Genomic DNA, 21,972 nt, shown 5'->3' on the forward strand with positions numbered 1-21,972 from the left:
TCTGCTGTGTTTGCACCCTGTCTGTTCTCCCTGTCATTAGCATTCTAGTAAACAATTTGACAAGCAGGAATTTTCACAAGCAGCAGCACGATTGTATAAGCAAATATCGATTGTAAATATTAAACTTGTGACCATTGGATTTTAAGAGCTGTACTTGCACAATCAGTAAACAGTCAAAATTAACCAACAAAACAAGAATTTTGAATATTCCAAGTGACATGCTCACAATCTACAGATCAAAAATAATTTGTAGAAATTATAATTAATGTGGTGAAGAAATTTTAATATCAAATAAATATGAAAAATCACAAGCTTGCTGAGGAAATCACAAATAGGAGAGAGTCTACAATCATTTAATGAATAATTCAGTGTGAAATAGTTGCTCAGTTCTATTCAACAGGCAGATTAATAATTCAGGAACAAAACATTCACTATTTCATATTACTTCAGTCATACTTAGATTTAAAAAAACATAAAACAAAATAATGTTAAATAATTAAATTTCACATATTTAAGTTACTCTTTCCCCTTCTTAACTGCAAAAGCAAATTACATAATGAAAAGAAACATCTTATATTTGTTAATGATAATTAATAAAATAATTAAATGTGCATAAAGAAATTTTTAAAGAACATATTATATAGTTAAAGTGTCTTATTAAATGGCAACAATTACAACGTGTCAAAAGAAGCATTAAGTGCCATTAACATAAGAGAATGTTTTTAACTTACTGGATATATAATTTTTATATTTTTAGAGAAAACTATGGAAATCCTTCTTGAAGCTGAATTGTATAATCACAGTGGGCATCCACATTTTGAGGTAATAAAGATTCAGTTGATGTTAAGGGTGAGATTTTCAAAGGCACAAATGGAAGATAAGTGTCTAATTCTCCTTGCCTTTGACAATCTCACCCAAAGAATACTGTTCAAAAGAAGTTCCCTGAGGCCCTGGATGTGTGCATAATTCCTGCAAAGGCAAATGGAAGTTTCATACTCATACTGAAGCAGAAAAAATCCTCACTTCAGTGCGTATACTATATAATATAAAACATGGTATGTCGTCACCTTCTACTTGACTGAAGGTCAGAACTCCCCAAATGTGTAGTTATAAACCCTGCTAGTGGGTGCCCTATAACAAGGTTCTCCAATGACTACAGCTAGTTCTTCTTGAGTTCAAATAGTAGGGGCCTTTTTTAGGAGCAGAAGATCATGGGGTTTGTCCCCCTTTATTGCGTGTGTGGAGTTGAACTGACAACTGTGATTTCTGTATATAAATACAACCATAGATTCATAACTTCATTTATTTACTATTCATTCTCATTTTTCCCCCCAAAAAAGGCACATATGGAATTTGTGAGCATGCATTTTATTAAACTAGATCCTCATAAATACTGTCCCACATTTGTCCAATAAGTATTAGAAAACACTTCCCAGTTATTCAAGACTCATATCGCCAAGGTTTATCATACCTCTGGCTATTTCCCTATGTAATTTTCCTGTAAATTATAAATGAAATGCAGAGTATTTTCCTGTAATAATAATAGCTGTCCAGCAAATGGGCATTTATAAAACAAACAGAACAAAAACTAAGATAAAACTAAAAGGACATTTTCATTCTATGTTGACAGATATTTGTATTCAATCCAAAATAGTTTTGGGGATCAACATAAGTTCTGCTGTAAAGACACACTTTCATTAGGTGAGAGTTTTAGTGGAAAACAAGGAGGGAACCGATAAGCTGCATGTCTTAGACTCTTTTTCTGCATATGTACCATTATCAAATTCCCGTAGACACAGGAAATATGGGAGCAGTTTAACCTGACTGTGGGCTTAATTATTAAACATCTTGGACTAAAGGCAGGCCTGGCCTAAAGCAAGCGCTGCTCCATTGAATTTCGTCCCTTGTCCATTGACACCCATATCACTGTTACATTTTGTACCACTCACATTTCATTAAACGTGTGTTGAAAGAATGTACAGAAGCCAAAAATTAGCAATAGGACTACAATATTCTATTGTGCTGATTTTACTTGATTGGATACTCCTAAAAGGCATCACCTAAAATCTATCCTAGGTACTTATATGGCCACCATTACCATAGTATTTGAGCACTTTATGATCCTTAATGTATTTATTCTTACAACACTGCTCTGAGAAAGGGAAGTACTATTATCTCCATTTTACAGATTGGGAACTGTGGCACAGAGAGGCTAAGGCTCATATTCTCAGAGGTATTTAGGCTCATATCTCCAATTTAAATTAATGGGAGTTAGGGGCATAAATACTTTTGAAGATCTGGGCCTAAGAAGCTTGCTCACAGACACATACAAACCTGCAGTGAAGCAGGGAATGGAAACTGGGTTTCATAAGTCCAAGCCTAAGGTCCTAACCCCTAGGCAATCCTTCCTCATAATTAAAGTTGCTAATAAATTTACAAGTTTTTAATTGTCTTCCACTTTCGTTCTTCTTTTGAAACTGATAATACATTCTTAAATACTTGGTACTTATAATGCTTTTTATAAAGATTAAATAAAATTTAATTCATTCCCACAGATCAAGAGACACGCAGTTTTGAGGACAGGCTCCAGTCCCTGCTGACCCTCTCCTGGATAAAGCATTGGTGTGAGAGTCACAGAAAATTTCCCCATGTGGCTTCATTGCTCTTCCTGGTTGAATTCAGTCTTTGATCTATCCCACCCTAGTATGTTCAATTGGCCTGTCTGGCTTTCCTTGTACAGTTGTCAAAATATAGCATATCCTGATGTACTTGTTTTGTTTTTCTAGAAATTTACCAGGAAAGCATAACAAATTAACAATTTTTGACAATGTACATGATATTTTGTAGTTTCAAATTGCATACGCTGCCATACAATGGGGACCACATTATAGTTACTAGAAATACTGAAAACACACTTTTTCAGAGCCCCCAACAAGGAAAAGTTTGTTAACAGTTTATTTTCATGTCTCCCCCTCCTCATTCTTCATGACTTCAAAGGATAGAAACTTCTCCTGATTTACAGGTATAATGATATTGTCGCAAGTTTGCTATGCCAAGTATTTGTGATGACAAAATAGTAAACTCCATGGTGTATCAGGATCTCTACTTCCACTATGTCATATATGACACAAAAAGGATATTTACCATTAGAGTTTAAAAAATGAATGGATATTTCCTTCAGTAGCCGCAGTAGTTGTTCTGTTGGCTTGCCTGATCAATGGTACAATGCCCTTTAAACCAGCCCATGAAGTCAGACAAGTCAAGGGCATTGAATTAGTGACTCATATCAAAGATAAATCTGTTCTTGGCATAAGACTAGATGTGGGAGCCAACAGGACTTTCTTAGGCCACAGATAAGCCATAGTATTTACAGAATTAAATTTGAAAAAAAGACAGCTGTTGCTTAGCAACTGATTTAGAAATGTCTTTTTTCAACAAATAGTGTTGTAAGAATATATTGACTATGAAAACAATAGTGTAGGCAGATGCTAATCTCTCATCCCCTCAAATTGTTGTTCTTACCGGTAGCAAATATTTGTTCCAAAGGTTTCTTGTAAATGAGACTCAAACTAAATATAATGTTGTTACCTTACCTTGGGAGCAAGCACATTCTTAAAGATAAATTTGTGAGACACGCTAAACTGTTTATATCAGTCTTTCAAACAGCACTGCAAATGTGTGCAAATGATTATAACTTGTTCTAAATAAGGATTAACAAATATTTCTCCTTTGGTTAGAACGTCCAAAATTCCAGTTGTAAATGGTTTGCAGAAAATAAAACAGATTCCTGCATATTATAGTCAAGACACTATCCTTCAGATCTCATGGGTGAATACCATTTGGTCCTAGTGACTTATTGCTGTTTAATTTATCAGTTTGTTCCGAAACCTCCTCTGATGATACCTCAATCTGGGACAATTTCTCAGATCTGTCACCTAAAAAGAATGGCTCAGGTTTAGGAATCTGCCTCACATCCTCAGCTGTGAAGACTGATGCAAAGAATTTATTTCGTTTCTCTGCAATGGCCTTATCGGCCTTGAGGGCTCCTTTAGCACCTCGATCATCCAGTGGCTCCACTGATTGTTTAGCAGGCTTGCTGCTTCTGATGTACTTAAAAAAAATTGGGACTTTGGCTAACTGTTTCTCAGATTCTTTTTGGTCTTCCTAATTGTATTTTTACACTTCATTTGCCAGTGTTTATGCTCCTTTCTATTTCCTCACTAGGATTTAACTTCTACTTTTTAAAGGTTGTCTTTGCCTCTCACTGCTTCTTTTACTTTGCTGTTTAACCACAGTGACTCTTCTTTGGTTCTCTTACTATGTTTTTTAATTTGGGGTATACATTTAAATTGAGCCTCTATTATGGTGTCTTTAAAAAGTTTCCATGCAGCTTGCAGAGATTTCAATTTTAGCACTGTATCCTTTAATTTCTGTTTAACTAACCTCCTCATTTTTGTGTAGTTCCTCTTTCTGAAATTAAATGCTACAGTGTTGGGCCACTGTGGTGTTTTTCTTGCCACAGGGATATTAAATTTAATTATATTATGGTCATTATTACCAAGCGGCCCAGCTATATTCACCTCTTTGACCAGATCCTGTGCTTCACTTAGGACTAAATCAAGAATTGCCTCTCCTCTGGTGCGTTCCAGAACTAGCTGCTGCAATCTTTCAAGGTATCAATAAACTTTATCCCTGCATCCCATCCTCAGGTGGCATGTACCAGTTTATATGGGGGTAAGTGAAATCCCCCATTATTATTATTGAGGTTTTTATTTTAATAGCCTCTCTAATCTCCCTGAGCATTTCACAGTGACTATCACCATCATGGTCAGGTAATATATCCTTACCGCTATATTCTTATTATTAGAGCATGGAATTTCTATCCAGAGAGATTCTATGGTACAGTTTGATTAATTTACAGTTTTTACTTAATTTGATTCTATGCTTTCTTTCACATATAATGCCACTCCCCAGCAGCATGACCTGTTCTGTCCTTCCAATGTATTTTGTACTCTGGTATTGATTATCCTCATTCCACCAAGTTTCTGTGATGCCTATTATATCAATATCTTCATTTAAATACGAGGCACTCTAGTTCACCCATTTTATTATTTACACTTCTAGCACTGGTATATAAGTGTTTTAAAAACTTACCTCCTTTTAGCTTTCTGCAATTACACAATGTAATTGAATGGGACTCTCTTTTATTTGACTGTTTCTGACCAGACCCGGCCTGTATTTTATCATTTTCCATCCTCTCGTCCTCATTAGGACATAGAGATTCTCTATTCTCTCCACTAAGGGATGACTGAACCATGTGCTCCTTCGCATCTGTCGGCTTTACCCCAGCCCTTAGTTTAAAAATTGCTCTACAACCTTTTTAATGTTAAGTGTGAGCAATCTGGTTCCATTTTGGATTAGGAGGAGCCCATCCTTCCTGTATAGGCTCTTCCTTTCCCAAAAGTTTCCCCAGTTCCTAACAAATCTAAACCCCTCCTCCCTACACTATCGTCTCATCCACCCAGTGAGACTCTGTCTAACTGGCCCTGCCCTGTACGTGGCACTGGGATCATCTCAGAGAATGCTACCATGGAGGTCCTGGACTTCATCTCTTACCTAGCAGCCTAAATTTGCTCTTCAGGACCTCTCTCCTATCCTTCCCTATGTCACTGGTATCTACATGTACCATGACCACTGGCTCCTCCCCAACATTACACATAAGTCTCGAGAGATCCGCAACCTTCGCACCAGGCAGGCAAGTCACCATGTAGTTCTTCTGGTCATCGCAAAGCCAATTATCTATGTTTCTAATGATCGAATTGTCCATTACTAATATCTGTCTCTTTCTAATAGCTAGAGTTCCCTCCCCCAGAGAGGTATCCTCAGTGCGAGAGGATACCACAACATCATCTGGAAGGAGGGTCACAACTATGGGATTGTTTCCCTCTGCTCGTTAGATGCTCTCCTTCTCTGGGACTTTCATCCCCCTCAACAGCATAGAGGCTGTCAGACCGGGGGTGGGACTGTTCTACTGTTTGCTGGAAAGTCTCATCTATGTACCTCTCAGTCTCCCTCAGCTCCTCCAGTTCAGCCTCTCTGGACTCCAAAGCCCATACATGGTCAATAGATACATATTTTCCCTGGAGTGCCACCATGAGGAGGAAACTTCTTATAGCAGGAATTTCAATTCCTGAGGATTTTGGCAAATCAACTGAGATTGTAAAATCCTTAGGGTAGGGGGCATGTCTTTTTATTTACTTGTAAAGTGTCAAGCATGACTACAGTGCTTTATGAATGAATAATAATAGTAACACATGGCCATTAACAGGACAATCTTCCCCCCCACATATGGCCACAGCTGACATCTTTTTTGTAGTTTATACAGATTCTTGGAGAAAAACAAATACTCTATGAGTTCAAATAAAGACTTTCTTTAAAAAAAATATTTAGTGTTATTAGAACAACAAGGAGTCCGGTGGCACCTTAAAGACTAACAGATTTATTTGGGCATAAGCTTTTGTGGGTAAAAAATTCTCACTTCTTGAAATGCATAGAGATGACAAGTGAGGTTTTTTACCCACAAAAGCTTATGATCAAATAAATCTGTTAAGTCTTTAAAGTGCCACTCCTTGTTGTTTTTGTGGATACAGACTAACACGGCTACTTCTTGATACTTACTGTTATTAGGTGTAATGAATAGTATACATAACAATGCAGTTTTCCTTTACAAATTTCTTATTGTGATCCGGGATTAAAAACACTTCTCCCTGTCCGCATTACTTTGGCTTGTTTCATACATAAAGTTTAATATATTACAACTCCTATTAATTAGAAAAACTCTCCTAAAATATTTCTCTGCATTCTACAATAAACTTAGAAAGTTGGATGAAGTTTTATAAAATCAAACCTAAATTCAGAAACCAATACTCCAGAGACATTTCTCATTTTGGAATTGTTAACATGCCTTTCAGCATTCTGATCTTTATTACAGCTGCTCAATGAAATACAGTGTAACTTTTAGAAAGCCAAATGTTGCACTCTTCTGTTCAGTATCTGTAATTGCAGTTGCTATGTTCCGATGGTTAATTGCTCCACTCAACAATTGTTTACACAAAACATCTGTGCTGCCACATGTTTATATATATTTATCAAGTAATACCTATCAAGTAATCCCCGAAGACTGAGTGGAAGTGACACAATGGAGCCTGGCTAAAACATGTTGCAACGGCTATTAAATTAAAGTTGCCTAAGTGTGTATCCAGGGCCACCCAGAGGATTCAGGGGGCCTGGTGCAAAGCAATTTTGGGGGCCCTTTACTTAAAAAAAGGTGCAATACTGTAGACTACTAAAAGCAGCAAAGAATCCTGTGGCACCTTATAGACTAACAGACGTTTTGGAGCATGAGCTTTCGTGGGTGAATACCCACTACGTCACATGCATGTCGGCAAGCTAGAGATAATGAGGTTAGTTCAATCAGGGAGGATGAGGCCATGTTCTAGCAGTTGAGGTGTGAAAACCAAGGGAAGAGAAACTGGTTTTGTAGTTGGCAAGCCTTTCACAGTCTTTGTTTAATCCTGAGCTGATGGTGTCAAATTTGCAGATGAACTGAAGCTCAGCACTTTCTCTTTGAAGTCTGGTCCTGAAGTTTTTTTGCTGCAGGATGGCCACCTTAAGGTCTGCTATAGTGAGTTCAGGGAGGTTAAAGTGTTCTCCTACAGGTTTTTGTATATTGGCATTCCTAATTTCTGATTTGTGTCCATTTATCCTTTTCCCTGTGTGTATCTCTACGGAAAAGATCCTCCGATTGAACTAACCTCATTATATATATACACACACACACACACACACACACACACACACACCTTCCCCTGGAAATTTCCACGACATGCATGTGACGTAGTGGTATTCACCCATGAAAGCTCATGCTCCAAATATCTGTTAGTCTATAAGGTGCCACGGGATTCTTTGCTGCTTTACAGATCCAGACTAACACGGCTACCCCTCTGATACTTGTAGAATACTATATTCTTGTGGGGGGGGGCACTGCAGGGCCTGGGGCAAATTGCCCCACTTGCCTCCTCCCGGAGGCCTTGTGTGTATCTTCTAAACAGATTTTTGAAGTTATTACACTTTTTTTTACCATCTGGCTGAAATGTTCAGGCTAGTTTCTGAGGCCATGTCTACATCTAAAATTTTGCAGCGCTGGTTGTTACAGCTGTATTAGTACAGCTGTATAGGGCCAGCGCTGCAGAGTGGCCACACTTACAGCAACCAGCGCTGCAAGTGGTGTTAGATGTGGCCACACTGCAGCACTGTTGGGCGCTTCAAGGGGGGTTCCGGGAACGAGAGAGCAAACCGGGGAAGGAGACCAGCTTCGCCGCGGTTTGCTCTCGCGTTCCCGGAGCCACCCAGCAAACCGCAGGGAAGAGACCTGCTTGCTCGGGGTTCCGGGAACGAGAGCAAACCGGGGAAGGAGACCAGCTTCGCCGCGGTTTTGCTCTCGCTCTCGCGTTCCCGGAGCCACCCTGCAAACCGCAGGGAAGGAGACCTGCTTGCGCGGGTTCCGGTCGCCGCGGTTTGCTCTCGCGTTCCCGGAGCCACCCTGCAAACCGCAGGGAAGGAGACCTGCTTGCTCGGGGTTCCGGGAACGAGAGAGCAAACCGGGAAAGGAGACCAGCTTCGCCGCGGTTTGCTCTCGCGTTCCCGGAGCCACCCAGCAAACCGCAGGGAAGGAGACCTGCTTGCTCGGGGTTCCGGGAACGAGAGAGCAAACCGGGGAAGGAGACCAGCTTCGCCGCGGTTTGCTCTCGCGTTCCCGGAGCCACCCTGCAAACCGCAGGGAAGGAGACCTGCTTGCTCGGGGTTCCGGGAACGAGAGAGCAAACCGGGGAAGGAGACCACTTCGCCGCGGTTTGCTCTCGCGTTCCCGGAGCCACCCAGCAAACCGCAGGGAAGGAGACCTGCTTGCTCGGGGTTCCGGGAACGAGAGAGCAAACCGGGAAAGGAGACCAGCTTGATTACCAGAGGCTTCCTCCTTCCACGGAGGTCAAGAAAAGCGCTGGTAAGTGTCTACATTGGATTACCAGCGCTGGATCACCAGTGCTGGATCCTCTACACCCGAGACAAAACGGGAGTACGGCCAGCGCTGCAAACAGGGAGTTGCAGCGCTGGTGATGCCCTGCAGATGTGTACACCTTCAAAGTTGCAGTGCTGTAACTCCCTCACCAGCGCTGCAACTTTCTGATGTAGACAAGCCCTCAGTGTGTGTGCTTTCACTTTTCATACCATGGGGTAAAAGAAAGTGTGTGTGGTCTTACTTCATGGCACGTGGAGCTGGAGGTGAGGGTCAAGCTCTAATCCTTTATTAAATTAAAGCTGCTTATCAACCTGTTTTGGAGTAGTCTGTAAAAATCATCAACACGTTTGCAAAGCATCGCTCAAGATCTCCTAATACAGGCCCAGGGAGCGCATTTCAACTGGCTAGAGCTTCGCGGGAGCTGGCGTCGTTTCGCTCAAACGAGCCCCGTCCAGCCCGGCCAGTTCGCTCGCCCGAGGGAGCGGGTCCAGTAGCTCGGAGGCGTGGAACTGCAGAGGGCTCTCCTGGGAGCGCCACCGTCCTAGTTACAGGCTTCGCCGCCAGCGGCTGGTCCCGGAGTCCGCTGTGGGCTCGCCTCCCAGCATGTGCAGGGAGCGCTGTGTCGCCGCAAGGGGCGCTGATCTGGCTCACATGGCCCTCAACTACGCCCCTAGCTGCGCGTGTAGTTTGCAGTGGGCTAGAAACGCTTCATCATTCGCGAGGCCCCTGGCCGTGTGCACCGCTGCACGTGTAGCGGCGTCGGAAACGGATCCTGACACCCTGCTCTGGGCACCATGCGCGCGAGAGGGCTGGAAGGAATCGAACCCACAGCTCCGCAAGCAGCGCCACCGCCGCGCGCCCCCACCCCCAGCGCTGCCATTTGGCCATCGACTGCGCATGCGTCTTTCTCTTCACGTCAGTTCCGGGTCAGCGGGACAGGCGGCGGAAGTGTCTCTATAGTGGAACGGGCAGCGGGTGCGCGGCCAGTCTCTTGCTGGGCGCAGCGGGCACCATGGTGGAGGTGAGTGAGCGGCCTTGCCCGTCCCCTGTGACTGGGGCTCTTGGGCCCCCGAGCCCCTAGCGGCCCCCGCCCCGGGTGCCCTCCCCTTGCCGCTGCCGAAGCGAGGAGCGCCCGGCCCGGAGATTCCGGCCTCTCACTGCCCCTGACGCTGCGATTAGCCCCCTCCCCCCTTTCCGGTATGCCCCGTGCTGGGGTTTGTGCCCTGGGGGGGATGAGCTGAGCTGCAGGCCCAGGTCCCCGCACCCCCCGTGGGACCGAACCCTCCCGCCGCCAGCCTCGCGCAGCAGCGGCGGCCTCGGGTGAACCGGCTCTAGGGGGAAGCTGCCGGTCGGCCTTGTGGTGCGTACGGTAACGAGCGACGGGGTAAGTGGGTTGCGTCCCGGTCGGGGAGGAGGGGGTTGTCCCTCGCTCCATGGCAGCGTCTGCACGAAGCGAAGGTGCCTGGGAGGCCGCTGGTCGCTGGCGAGTTACAGCAGAAAACGTTCCCGTCCTCGAGGAAGGTGTCACCGCCCCTGCCCCTTGGCAGCAATGCGAGCACCCCTGGGCCACCCTGTCAGCCTTAAATCCGACAACGACCCTGCCGGTCTCTCTGGTCCTTGGCCTCTGCTAACATTATCCGTGGGTTTGACAAGTAGTTAATATTATGCTGCGGCATTTATATGGAGGTCTTGCAGGTGAACTGGACAGAAAGCCGCTCACTTCACTTAGGTCATATCATCAGATAATAAGTATTAGCTGCCATAGCTCTCAAAGTACTTTACAAAAGCAAGTATCATTATCATCAAACATAGAAATTGCAGTACTGGACCAACAGATTATCTGGTTAATCATGTAGTGTAGAGTTATATTTAGGCTTGGTAGAATTAGATTTTTCTTTTATCATTTTGACAGATAATCTCCATTTTCATTTGTATTTCATTCCTACTTTTATCCATTTGCATTTCCACAGTTCCAGGAAATTGTGGTTGGAATGTTGGACAATAATTATTTAATGACAATAGATGCTGATTCAAAAAGTTAAAGTGTGATAATAGTTAAAACACCAATTGTCAACATCACATGTCAAACTATAGGAAGTAACGTCATTAAGTCACGCTATAATAAATTCCCAAGAAGCATTTTTCTTTCTTTGCCTATCTATAATTTTTTTTTTAGTCAGTATATTGTGCTTCTAAACTAAATGGTCCTAGACTTTGCAATTTCTACATGCTTTTAATCAATTCTGACCATCCATCTCTGGCTCCTACCTCTATAATTTTTTGAGGTTAGGGGATGAGAACTGAGCCCATTATTCAAGGTGAACAGTACTGTCAATCCTCATTTTACAGGTGGGGTACATGAGAAAGATTGTAATTTGTCCCAAGCTAAACATTCGGTCAGCGAGTGAACCAGGAATAGAACTATGGTTTCCTGACTCTCAGTCCATGTTCCTCTCATTGGACTATAGTTACTCTAACATCTATTGTAATTTTTGTTTCTGTTTTTAGTATGGATTCAATTCCCACTAGTAAAAGAAGCTAATACACCTCTACCCAGATATAATGCTGTCTGATATAGCGTGAATTCAGATATAATGTGGTAAAGCAGTGTTCCGGGGGATGGGGCTGCTTTACTGCGTTATATCCGAATTCATGTTACTGCAGACGGTTCCTCTGCGCCTGCCTGTTACTTGCTGTGGCCCTCCATGGGGCCCCTCCGCCCCAGATCACCTCTGCTCCGCCTTCTCTTTCCTCCCCCCTTCCTGGCCCAGGCTTGCCGGGCCAAACAACTGATTGGTGCGGCAAGCCTGGAAGGGAGGGAGGGAGGGAGAGAGAAGCGGAGCGACTGCGGCATGCTCAGGGAGGAGGCAGAGGTAAGGTTCCTCTTCCTACTCCGATATAAGCGGTCTCATCTATAACCGGTGAGCTTTTTTGGCTCCTGAGGACTGTGTTATATTAGGGTAGAGGTGTATATGCTTTAGTTGCCAGTTATTTAGAAATGTGTGTTTAAAGTGCTATATTAAGTGTTTATGAAAGAGAGTGAGTGTAGATGGCACTAAGCAAGTCACTCACATTCCTAATGTTTTTGAAACTTGATGCCTGTCTAAAACTCGTGGCCCTCTTCCTGGGTCTTCTGGGAAGAGAAAATGCCAATACAGTTGTGGTAGAAAAACTAACATTTGATATTAGAATTACCATTAAAGTTTCATTAATCGGCCTATGAGTTCTTGTTCACAGCTCAATGGTGTTCTAGACCTTTTCTTTTAAAAACAAAACAATTTGATTAATTAAATGAAGACAAGTGCTACTCATTTTGAGCCCAGAATAGCACTACTGTACAGTTTTCTGATCAGACACTTACCCAAAGGTGACATAATGTATATGGCAAGTTATAAATCTTTTTTTTCTTTTGCTTGTTTATTTAGGCAATAAAATAAAATTTATAGGGAGTCCTGCTCTCTGACTCACTTGCTTTATTGGCGACTTATAAAGTTGGAGCTGGCAAGCATGAGTGAAAAGCTTTTTGTTTGTGTCTTCATTAAATTCACATATATGCCTATAGTTGGAAACAGGATGTTGATCAAAGTTTTGGCCTGCTATTTTTGATCATCACAGTATCCCATGAAAGGGAGATGTAGTTAAGTATTGATTTAAGTTTGGAGATGAGGGAGATGAAACTCTCTCTCATATCAAATTATAGTTTTGAGCACCCAAGCGCAACTCTGTACTTAGCAAACTAAAGTCCATTTCTTACATACAGAAGGCAGGAATCACTACTTTAATTTCCATTGCCATTTTCAGGTTTTTCATTCAATTATTGCCATGTGTATAATTAAATGTATCTTCTCTGCAGGAAGTGCAGAAACACTCTGTGCACACGTTAGTGTTCAGATCCTTGAAGAGAACCCATGATTGTTTGGCTGATAATGCAAAGCCTATACCATTAGATGATGTAAGGTAAGAACAGCTATCATAATAATAGTATGTCTAAAAACGTTAATGTGATGCAGGCACTCCTTTGCGACTGTTTCTAGCACTGGCTGAAACTCAGGATTTCCAGTTCACTTCAAGTTTTGTTTCATTTTAAAAAATTTGAATTTGGTCCAATTCAAATTTCATTATAAACTGAAAATTCCTCGGAAAAAATTAGTTTTGGAAACACTTACACATGGTGTTTCTAAAACAAAATATGATTCTGGGGACAGGCATCTGCTGTCTGAAATTGACATATGGTAGTGCTGAAACTGACAAAAATATTATTTTCAGTCAGCAACTGCTGGGGCTCCCAGGGTTTGCAGCTCTGGGGCTGCACACCATGAAGAGTGCTGTGGGACCAGTGACCTCAGGGCTTCCAGACTCTTAGCCAGCTAGCCTGAGAGTCTGGAAGCCCTGGGATTCCTGGTCTCAGGGCAGTCTTCATGGTGGGGCTCCCCAGATCCACAGTGTGTGGAAGCCCATACCAGGACCTCCAGGCTCCATAGCAGGGAGCCTGGAAATTCTGGCTCAAGCTGAAGCTCCCAGGGCTTACAGGTTTCCTGCTGTGGAACCAGGAGCCAATGTTCTGAGAGCCATCCTGGCTAGTCTGGAGCTTGTAGGGCTGTGCAGCTCTCAGCTCTGTGACAAGGACTTTGACAGCCTTGCCACGGTGGGGCTGCTGTGGAGTTGTTGACCCTGGAAGCCTGGGATTGCCGGCTCTGGGGCAACCTGCATGGTACAACTGCCATGGAGCTTCAGACCGTGGAAGCTCAGGGTCCCCAGCAGCTGCCAGGTGAGCTGGTAGGGAACCAGGCAGGTTTCTGTAAGAATCCTGCCTGTGATTCTGCAAAAGGTAGTCCAGTCTGATTCACTTTTGTAAGACATTTCAGGTTTGACAAAAGAGTTTCATTGGAAAATTTCTGACTAGCTTTAATTGTCATACAAGTGTGATAGTGTATGTTCAGACTCTTGGGCAAAACTGTCTGGTAATAGTGAAAGGAAAATATTTTAAAAATAAACATTTTTAAATGAATAATATATTAGAAGATCAAGATTTAATATATATTGTTGTTTTCATAAACAGCCACAAATTAAAGATGTCAATCAAGCTTCGCACAGATTATGGTTCTGTGCTGCACATGCCTATTCTGAAGGAAAATTTTAGAGAAAAGGATTCTCCAAATACAGGGGATCTCTATGCACATAAACAGTATCCTGCAAATCAAGGTTTGTACCATTATTTGTTAACTGAAATTAAATTTCAAGATCGCTATGATATAGCCTAAGGGAAATATTTGTAAGGAAAACATCTGTTTTTAATTGTCTTATATTCTACTGGCATATGCCCATACAATGTAAACTGTTCGGAACAGGGAAGGTGTTTATCAGAATATAATGTGTGGTATAATGTTATACAAATAATAAGGTTCGGAAGCATAATGGTTATTTCATGTAGGTGGCAAAGAGAACAAGACTTTGTGTTCTTCTAGTTTGCCACCAGTGGTGGTGGTAAAGAATGTATGAAGTGTTGACTAAGAGTGATATAGAACTTTTTCAACTGCCTTCAGACAGGTAGGTATCAAAAATAAAGTGAATATACCTATATTTAGGTATGAATTATTCATTGAAGGAGGAATCCCTTTCTATTAAAACTCTTCTAGTGGCACATGACATGTACCTTGAGATTTTTTTTAACTTCTGGTTGATTCCTTCTACTGTGATATGTTCATAGATACCAAGGTTGGAAGGGACCTCAGGAGGTCCTCTAGTCCAACCCCCTGCTCAAAGCAGAACCAATCCCTAACTAAATCATCCCAGCCAGGGCTTTGTCAAGCCTGACCTTAAAAACCTCTAAGGAAGGGGATTCTACCACCTCTCCAGTAAACCCATTCCAGGGCTTCACCACCTCCTGGTGAAAAAGGTTTTTCCTAATAGCCAACCTCAACCTCCCCACTGCAGCTTGACCCATTATTCCTTGTTCTGTCATCTGCTACCTCTGAGAACAGTCTAGATCCATCCTCTTTGGAATCCCCTTTCAGCTAGTTGAAAGCAGCTATCAAATCTCCCCTCATTCTTCTTTTCTGCTGACTAAACAATCCCAGTTCCCTCAGCCTCTCATGAGTCATGTGCTCCAGCCCCCTAATCAATTTTGTTGTCCTCTTCTGGACTCTTTCCAATTTTTCCACATCCTTCTTGTAGTGGGGGCCCAAAACTGGACACAGTACTCCAGATGAGGCCTCACCAATGTCGAATAGAGGGGAACGATCACATCCCTCAATCTGCTGACAATACCCCTACTTATACAGCCCAAAATGCCATTAGCCTTTTTAGCAACGAGGGCACACCGTCGACTCATATCCAGCTTCTCATCCACTGTAACTTCTAGGTCCTTTTCTGCAGAACTGCTTCCTAGCCATTCGGTCCCTAGTCTATAGCAGTGCGTGTGTTTCTTCTGTCCCAAGTACAGGACTCTGCACTTGTCTTTGTTGAACCTCATCAGATTTCTTTTGGCCCAATCCTCTCATTTGTTTGGGTCCCTCTGTATCCTATCCCTACCCTCCAATGTATCTACCATTCCTCCCAGTTTACTGTCATCTGCAAACTTTCTGAGGGTGCAGTCTACGCCATTCTCCAGATCATTAATGAAGATATTGAACAAAACCGGCCCCAGGACTGACCCTTGGGGCACTCTGCTTGATACCAGCTGCCAGCTAAACATGGAGCCATTGATCACTACCCATTGAGCCTGATGATCTCACCAGCTTTCTATCCACCTTATAGTCCATTCATCCAGCCCATACTTTAACTTGCTGGCAAGAATACTGTGAGAGACAGTATCAAAATCTTTGCTAAAGTCAAGGAATAACACATCCACTGTTTTTCCCCCATCCACAGAGCCAGTTATCTCATCATAGAAGGCAGTTAGGTTAGTCAGGCATGACTTTCCCTTGGTGAATCCATGCTGACTGTTCCTGATCACTTTCCTCTCCTCTAAGTGCATCAGAATTGATTCCTTGAGGACCTGCTCCATGATTTTTCCAGGGACTGAGGTGAGGCTGACTGGCCTGTAGTTCCCCAGATCCTCCTCTTTCCACTTTTTAAAGATTGGCACTACATTAGCCTTTTTCCAGTCATCTGGGACCTCCCCCTGGTCACCACAAGTTTTCAAAGATAATGGCCAATGGCTCTGCAATCACATCCGCCAGCTGCTTTAGCACCCTCGGCTGCAGCACATCTGGCCCCATGGACTTGTGCTCGTCTAGCTTTTCTAAATAGCCCTGAACTACTTCTTTCTCCACAGAGGGCTGCTCACCTCCTCCCTATGCTGTGCTGTCCAGTGCAGTAGTCTGGGAGCTGACCTTGTTCATGAAGACAGTGGCAAAAAAAGCATTGAGTATATTAGCTTTTTCCACATCCTCTGTCACTAGGTCGCCGTCTTCATTTAGTAAGGGGCCCACACTTTCCTTGACCACCTTCTTGTTGCTAACATACCTGAAAAAAACTCTTCTTGTTACTCTTAACATCTATTGCTAGCTGCAACTCCAAGTGTGATTTGGCCTTCCTGATTTCACTCCTGCATGCCTGAGCAATATTTTTATACTCCTCCCTGGTCATTTGACCAATCTTGAACTTCTTGTAAGCTTTTTTTTTTTTTTTTGCTGTTAAGATCAGCAAGGATTTCACTGTTAAGTCAAGTTGGTCGCCTGCCATATTTACTATTATTTCTACACATTGGAATGGTTTGCTCCTGCAACCTCAATAAGGATTCTTTAAAATACAGCCAGCTCTTCTGGACTCCTTTTCCCTCTTATCTTATTCTCCCAGGGGATCCTGCCCATCAGTTCCCTGAGGGATTCAAAGTCTGCTTTTCTGAAGTCCAGGGTCCATATTCTGCTGTTCTTCTTTTTTCCTTGTGTCAGGATCCTGAACTTGACCATCTCATGGTCACTGCCTCCCAGGTTCCCATCCACTTGTGCTTCCCCTACTAATTCTTCCCTGTTTGTGAATATCAGGTCAAGAAGAACTCTGCTCCTAACTGACTCCTTCAGCACTTGTACTTGGAAGTGCAAGTGCTCTTTTCTCAAGAGTGTCTCAAATCTTCATACTGTAATTGAGATGTTTACCTTCTGAGAGAGTTACAGGTAGTGAGAGAGGCTGGCATGGTGAGGACTGTCTTAAGAGGAGAAGCTGAAAGGACTTGTATTTGCCTGGCTTTTTTTCCTTCTCCAATTTCATGTAAATTTCATTGTCTTAGCTTAATAACTTGATAAGCACGTCTCTAAAATTCTCATACATTCCATGTGGAACATTCATTTGTTGGGTAACAAAATCCTTTTTCTTGCTGGCTGAGCTTCTCTAATGCATACTTATCTGTATAAAAATATACTCTTTTTAATTTCTCACGAGGAACTAGAGTGTTTCTAAAGCAAAGTCATTGTTGGTAGTAAGCAGTAGCATTAGCATTTCAAAGAATGGTGCTTTTCTGATCTATACCAGATATCTTACTAACACAGTGGAGAGTAAAAGAAACAAAGGGAAATAGAGAGCACTCAGGTACTGCAGTGTTATAACTTAGATGAGACTGCCATTTTTGCTGGTTGCTGATATGCTACGATTTTTGTAACTGATTGCTTTATTTTCGTGTTTACAACAAAAAGCAATAATTAAGAAAAATATTCTGTTATTTAGGACAAGAACTTGAATATTTGATAACAGGTACACATCCATATCCACCTGGTCCTGGTGAGTAAAATTTTATATAAAAGTATCTATTTTCACACACACATCATACAAAAATTATTTTAAAAGGTCAGGAAATTCAGAGTTTATGCTGATGATCTAGACAGTCATTGGATAGGTTTAGCTTAGACTGTGAATTATATTGATAAACAAATTTTAATAAGGATGTTCTCATTTGGGTGTTAATGGAAACTCTTCTGGCTATATTAGAAGAAAGTTGTGGAAAAATAGGCAGTAGCTCTAAAATATTCTACTTTGGGTATCTACAGGAGGCCTCAACTACATTGACTTGAATAGTGGGAGTTTTGTTTGAAACAGGTCTGTGGTATCATACTCCATATATTTTTACAGTTTAAATGGAATGTTTCAGAAAGTGAGCCATTTTTACTATTAATAGAATTGGAAAAGTGTAGTTTCATTATCAAAGTATATGCTGTAGGAGAAATTGAAACTGTTATTTTGGTACAGAAAAAAATGAATTTAATCTGAATGCTAGTGTCTAATACTTAAAATGTTGGTTAAGAGAGGTGGAACAAATTCTCTAGCCTTGTGCAAAAGCAAAGTAAAAGCATTTTGAACAGGTATGCCGTAAGGGAAGGGAACAGAATCTCACTCCCAATCCCTAATATTGTAATTTATGGAGGCTGATGCTTTCATAGCTCCTACATATGGCTACAGTATCAGCAAGTGGGTTTAGAAAGTCATGGGTTTTCTGGTTGTCTCTTCTGCAACTTGTCCAGAAACAGTCTCCACCCATGCTGGGTTCTCTGTTTCACAGTGTCTAGAGGAAGGGGTGTGCACACTGTCTCTGTGTAGGTATTTCTTGTCTCTTGTAATAGAACCATTTCCACTGCCAGTCAAACCCCATATGTGCCCCTGTACAGTGTTGTCACCATGCAAAGGATTTGGACCAAAATGAACAGTAACCTTATTTTATTTAGCTTCGTGATATTCTTATCTGTCAGCCATGTCAATGAACGACAGATTTCTTTGTTACCAAAATATTCAGTTATATATAACAGTTCAGATGCAAACTTGCTAATGGATATCTGACCAGATTAATTTGTGCTTTTGTATACTTTCTTTTACAAGGTGTGGCTCTGACAGCGGACACTAAGATCCAGAGAATGCCCAGTGAATCAGCTGCTCAATCCTTAGCTGTGGCACTTCCTCCTTCTCAGTCTAGGTACTGATAAATTATTTTCTGAGACCTTTTTTCTTTTTTATAACCTATAACCAAGGTAAAAAACATAACTTGGATTTAATGATGAAAGAATCTTCAGACAAAAACACCCTCACTTGATCTACTTTTCTTTTTAAATCAATAAATAAAAATACTAACATTAGCTTGGAAATTACAAATTAAGATTGCATTTTGCAATTAAACACCAAATCACTAGAAAATATGCTCATGCAAAATTAATGTCACCCAAGCAATCTTAATTTTGCTCCAGTAGTGTCGCACGTAGCAATCAGATTATAGCGTTCTTAGCCTTCCAACAAACAGCTTTCTTAAGATGAAGAACTTTAATTTTTTGTGGTGGTTAGATTAATTTGTTTGGATGGAAGAGTAAAGTTATCACAGAATCCCGAATGAGCAGTGTGAGGAAGAATGTGGATTACTGTAACTGCATTTCTATATGTTTAGTTTTTTCCTAAGCGGAACCTTTACTTGAAATGGCCAAGCTTTTTAATGCTTGTGGGTTTTTGAGAAAAGTACAGTGTTCTCAAGATGATAATTGATTGATATTAATATTATAGTTGTTGGGAAAACACTAAATTAGGAGGCAGTCTTTTTTGGTCTTAACTCTGACCTAATTTTTTTTGCTTGCAGTAATTGATCACACATCTGTCAAAATGCCCTCTTTTTCTGCAACCTATGAGTTTTAATCCAGCACTATAAGCAGTGTTGTTCTTTTAATATACATGATTCTATGTCTGATTTGTAATTTCTCTTTTGGCTTCAGTTCCCATGCAGATTCACAATCATTTATATATTATCTGTTCTGTACATCTCTAATCATAGTATTTGTTAAGTGTGAATAATAATCTTATTTACTGTTTTATTGTTTGTCTTCACACGTTATTGAACTTCCACACAATAGCTAATAACAATGTAGAATACCCTACCTGAAGCGAAATAGTTCTGTTTTTCATTGCTGGTATCTATTAACTTTTCATTGGACTTAATTGTTCATAAGAACAACTTCTTTCTTGATATGCTGTACAGAAATCCTTGCTAACTTTCGATCTACCTTCCAGCAATCAAAGCATGTGATAGTCAGACCTGGGCTTCACAGTTAGTATATCTTTAAAGGGATACTTTCCACTTAAAATCACACCTTTGTGGAGTTTTTTTTTTTAACCTATTGTTGGTAAAAGTTAAGTGCTGAAGGCTGGAATGTTGTTGCTATGATAACACTATCCGGGGGTGGGGCTGCTTGACTGTTACAAGTGCTTAGTGCAGTGGTTCCCAAACTGGGATTTGCCCCCAGGGAGTTGCAGTGGAACATTCCGGGAGAGAGCACACTGGGGCCGGCTCCAGCCCTACCAGGAGATGGGGTGGGAGCACCACGCTTCCAGTCTCACTCTACCCCTGCTCTGCCTGCAGTCTGCCCTCCTTCGCTCCCAGATCAGCTCCACCTCTGTCCCCGGTTCCCCTATCACCAGTTCTGCCTCCAGCTCTGCCTTCCTCCCAAGTTCAGCTGCTGAGGAAGCCTTGGCTGTCCAGTAATGGAGCGGAGCGTGGACAGATTCTGTTAATGGTAAAGGAGAGGCATGACTGGAAAAGTTTGCGCGCCGCTGGCTTAATGCTTCTATTTGTGGAGTTCTGGTGGTGTTAGCACCAGCAGAGAATGCAGCCTGCTAATTCAGCAGACCTTGATGTTACTCATAAGATAGACCACAAGCTCAGTTCAGTAGTGAAGGTGCTCAGCGAGTTTATTGTCTATGAAGCATGGTCCTAGACCCCATAGGAGCTACAGGTACACTAATGCATGTATGCCTGTGAAAATGGACCAGCTCAGATAGTAGCTGGAGTCTCTGCTGTCCCCTAAGCTGGACAGAGGTGCCCTTCCTATGACTTCTCATTTTGTTCATTGATACAAACAAGTTATATATTACACTACCAACATGGTTAGTTACCACCCTTACCCTTGTATCTGCTAGTTCGAATTAAACATCCTTTTCCATTATCCTGTCCTCCCATCCTTATCTTAGGAGCAATCAGTGTGTTCCTGTACCATCTCTTAAGAATGTGTTTATGTAGCTACTTGAGAACTCTGGGTGTTGTTGTACCATCCTCTTCAGTCAGGAATGTGCTTACTTGGTTAGCCAATATCTAGTGTGTTGTTTTGCCAAGCTTACTCGAGTTCACAGCATTTGGTTCACACTGCCTAGAGCTCTAGCAAGGCCTACAAAAGTAATATCTGAGATTAATACAACAGAAAGGGTGGGTGGAAGGGTGTGTGACTTAACAGGGAAATTCCAATCTGTTTACTTTGTTTGACAGCACTATGTATATCACTGGTTTCGGCTGTTAGTTTGTAGTTTTTTCCCCACACAGTACCAGAGGAAAGAACATGTTGTTGTTTTTAAAAAAAGGTTGTTTGGGGTTCTACGCTGGCCTTAGGAGTCTTCCTGACAATTTTTTGGCTTTTCCATCACATTTTCCTTTAAAAAACCTTTTTTTTTTTTTAATGTTATAGATTCCAAGTGATCATTTACCTTAATTTCATTACTGACACTAAATAAGAAAATTGGCTGGCTGGTGGCTGCACTATGAACTATAGCACCAGACAGCTAGAGCTGGGGAAATTTATTTTGGATCTCTTGTTCTCTGACATGGAATGAAATCTCTGAAACTGGAACTTAGGAGATAATGGCTAATGTTTATTACAGTACTGCTTCCTGAGGCCAGATCTGTCAGCATTGGTATGGGGCAGGAAACAGTGCTGGTCTTGTGCAAAATAATGTTTGGGGCCTCTTTATACGACTTCCATTCCTGCCTGTGTGCTTGCAAAACCCCTCATGCTATGGTTGTTCCTCATCTCATGGCTAGTTTGTAAGAATCCACACTGTAATTCTCTCAGCTGGCTTCAAACCAGATGTTAGATGTGTGGCGAGCCGAAGCTGAGCAGAGATCTGCAAAGAAAAGAAGATCTTCAATAAAAATATTTGAA

The 21,972-nt window shown here is 41.9% G+C and overlaps 1 protein-coding gene across 1 annotated transcript in view; it reads left to right on the forward strand.

Annotated features, from left to right (window-relative positions):
• Positions 1 to 9,987: 9,987 nt before the first annotated feature.
• The window catches only part of PLRG1 (pleiotropic regulator 1), a 28,499-nt gene continuing 16,514 nt past the window's right edge, over positions 9,988 to 21,972 (forward strand). Inside the window, 5 exon segments of the mRNA XM_030565070.1 lie at positions 9,988 to 10,097; positions 12,930 to 13,033; positions 14,136 to 14,278; positions 17,741 to 17,794; positions 18,884 to 18,977. Of these exon segments, the coding sequence (XP_030420930.1) occupies positions 10,089 to 10,097; positions 12,930 to 13,033; positions 14,136 to 14,278; positions 17,741 to 17,794; positions 18,884 to 18,977 (404 nt within the window). The 5' untranslated portion in view covers positions 9,988 to 10,088.

Source organism: Gopherus evgoodei, chromosome 5 (assembly GCF_007399415.2).
Source record: "Gopherus evgoodei ecotype Sinaloan lineage chromosome 5, rGopEvg1_v1.p, whole genome shotgun sequence".
In the NCBI taxonomy this organism is placed as follows: Eukaryota; Metazoa; Chordata; order Testudines; family Testudinidae; genus Gopherus; species Gopherus evgoodei.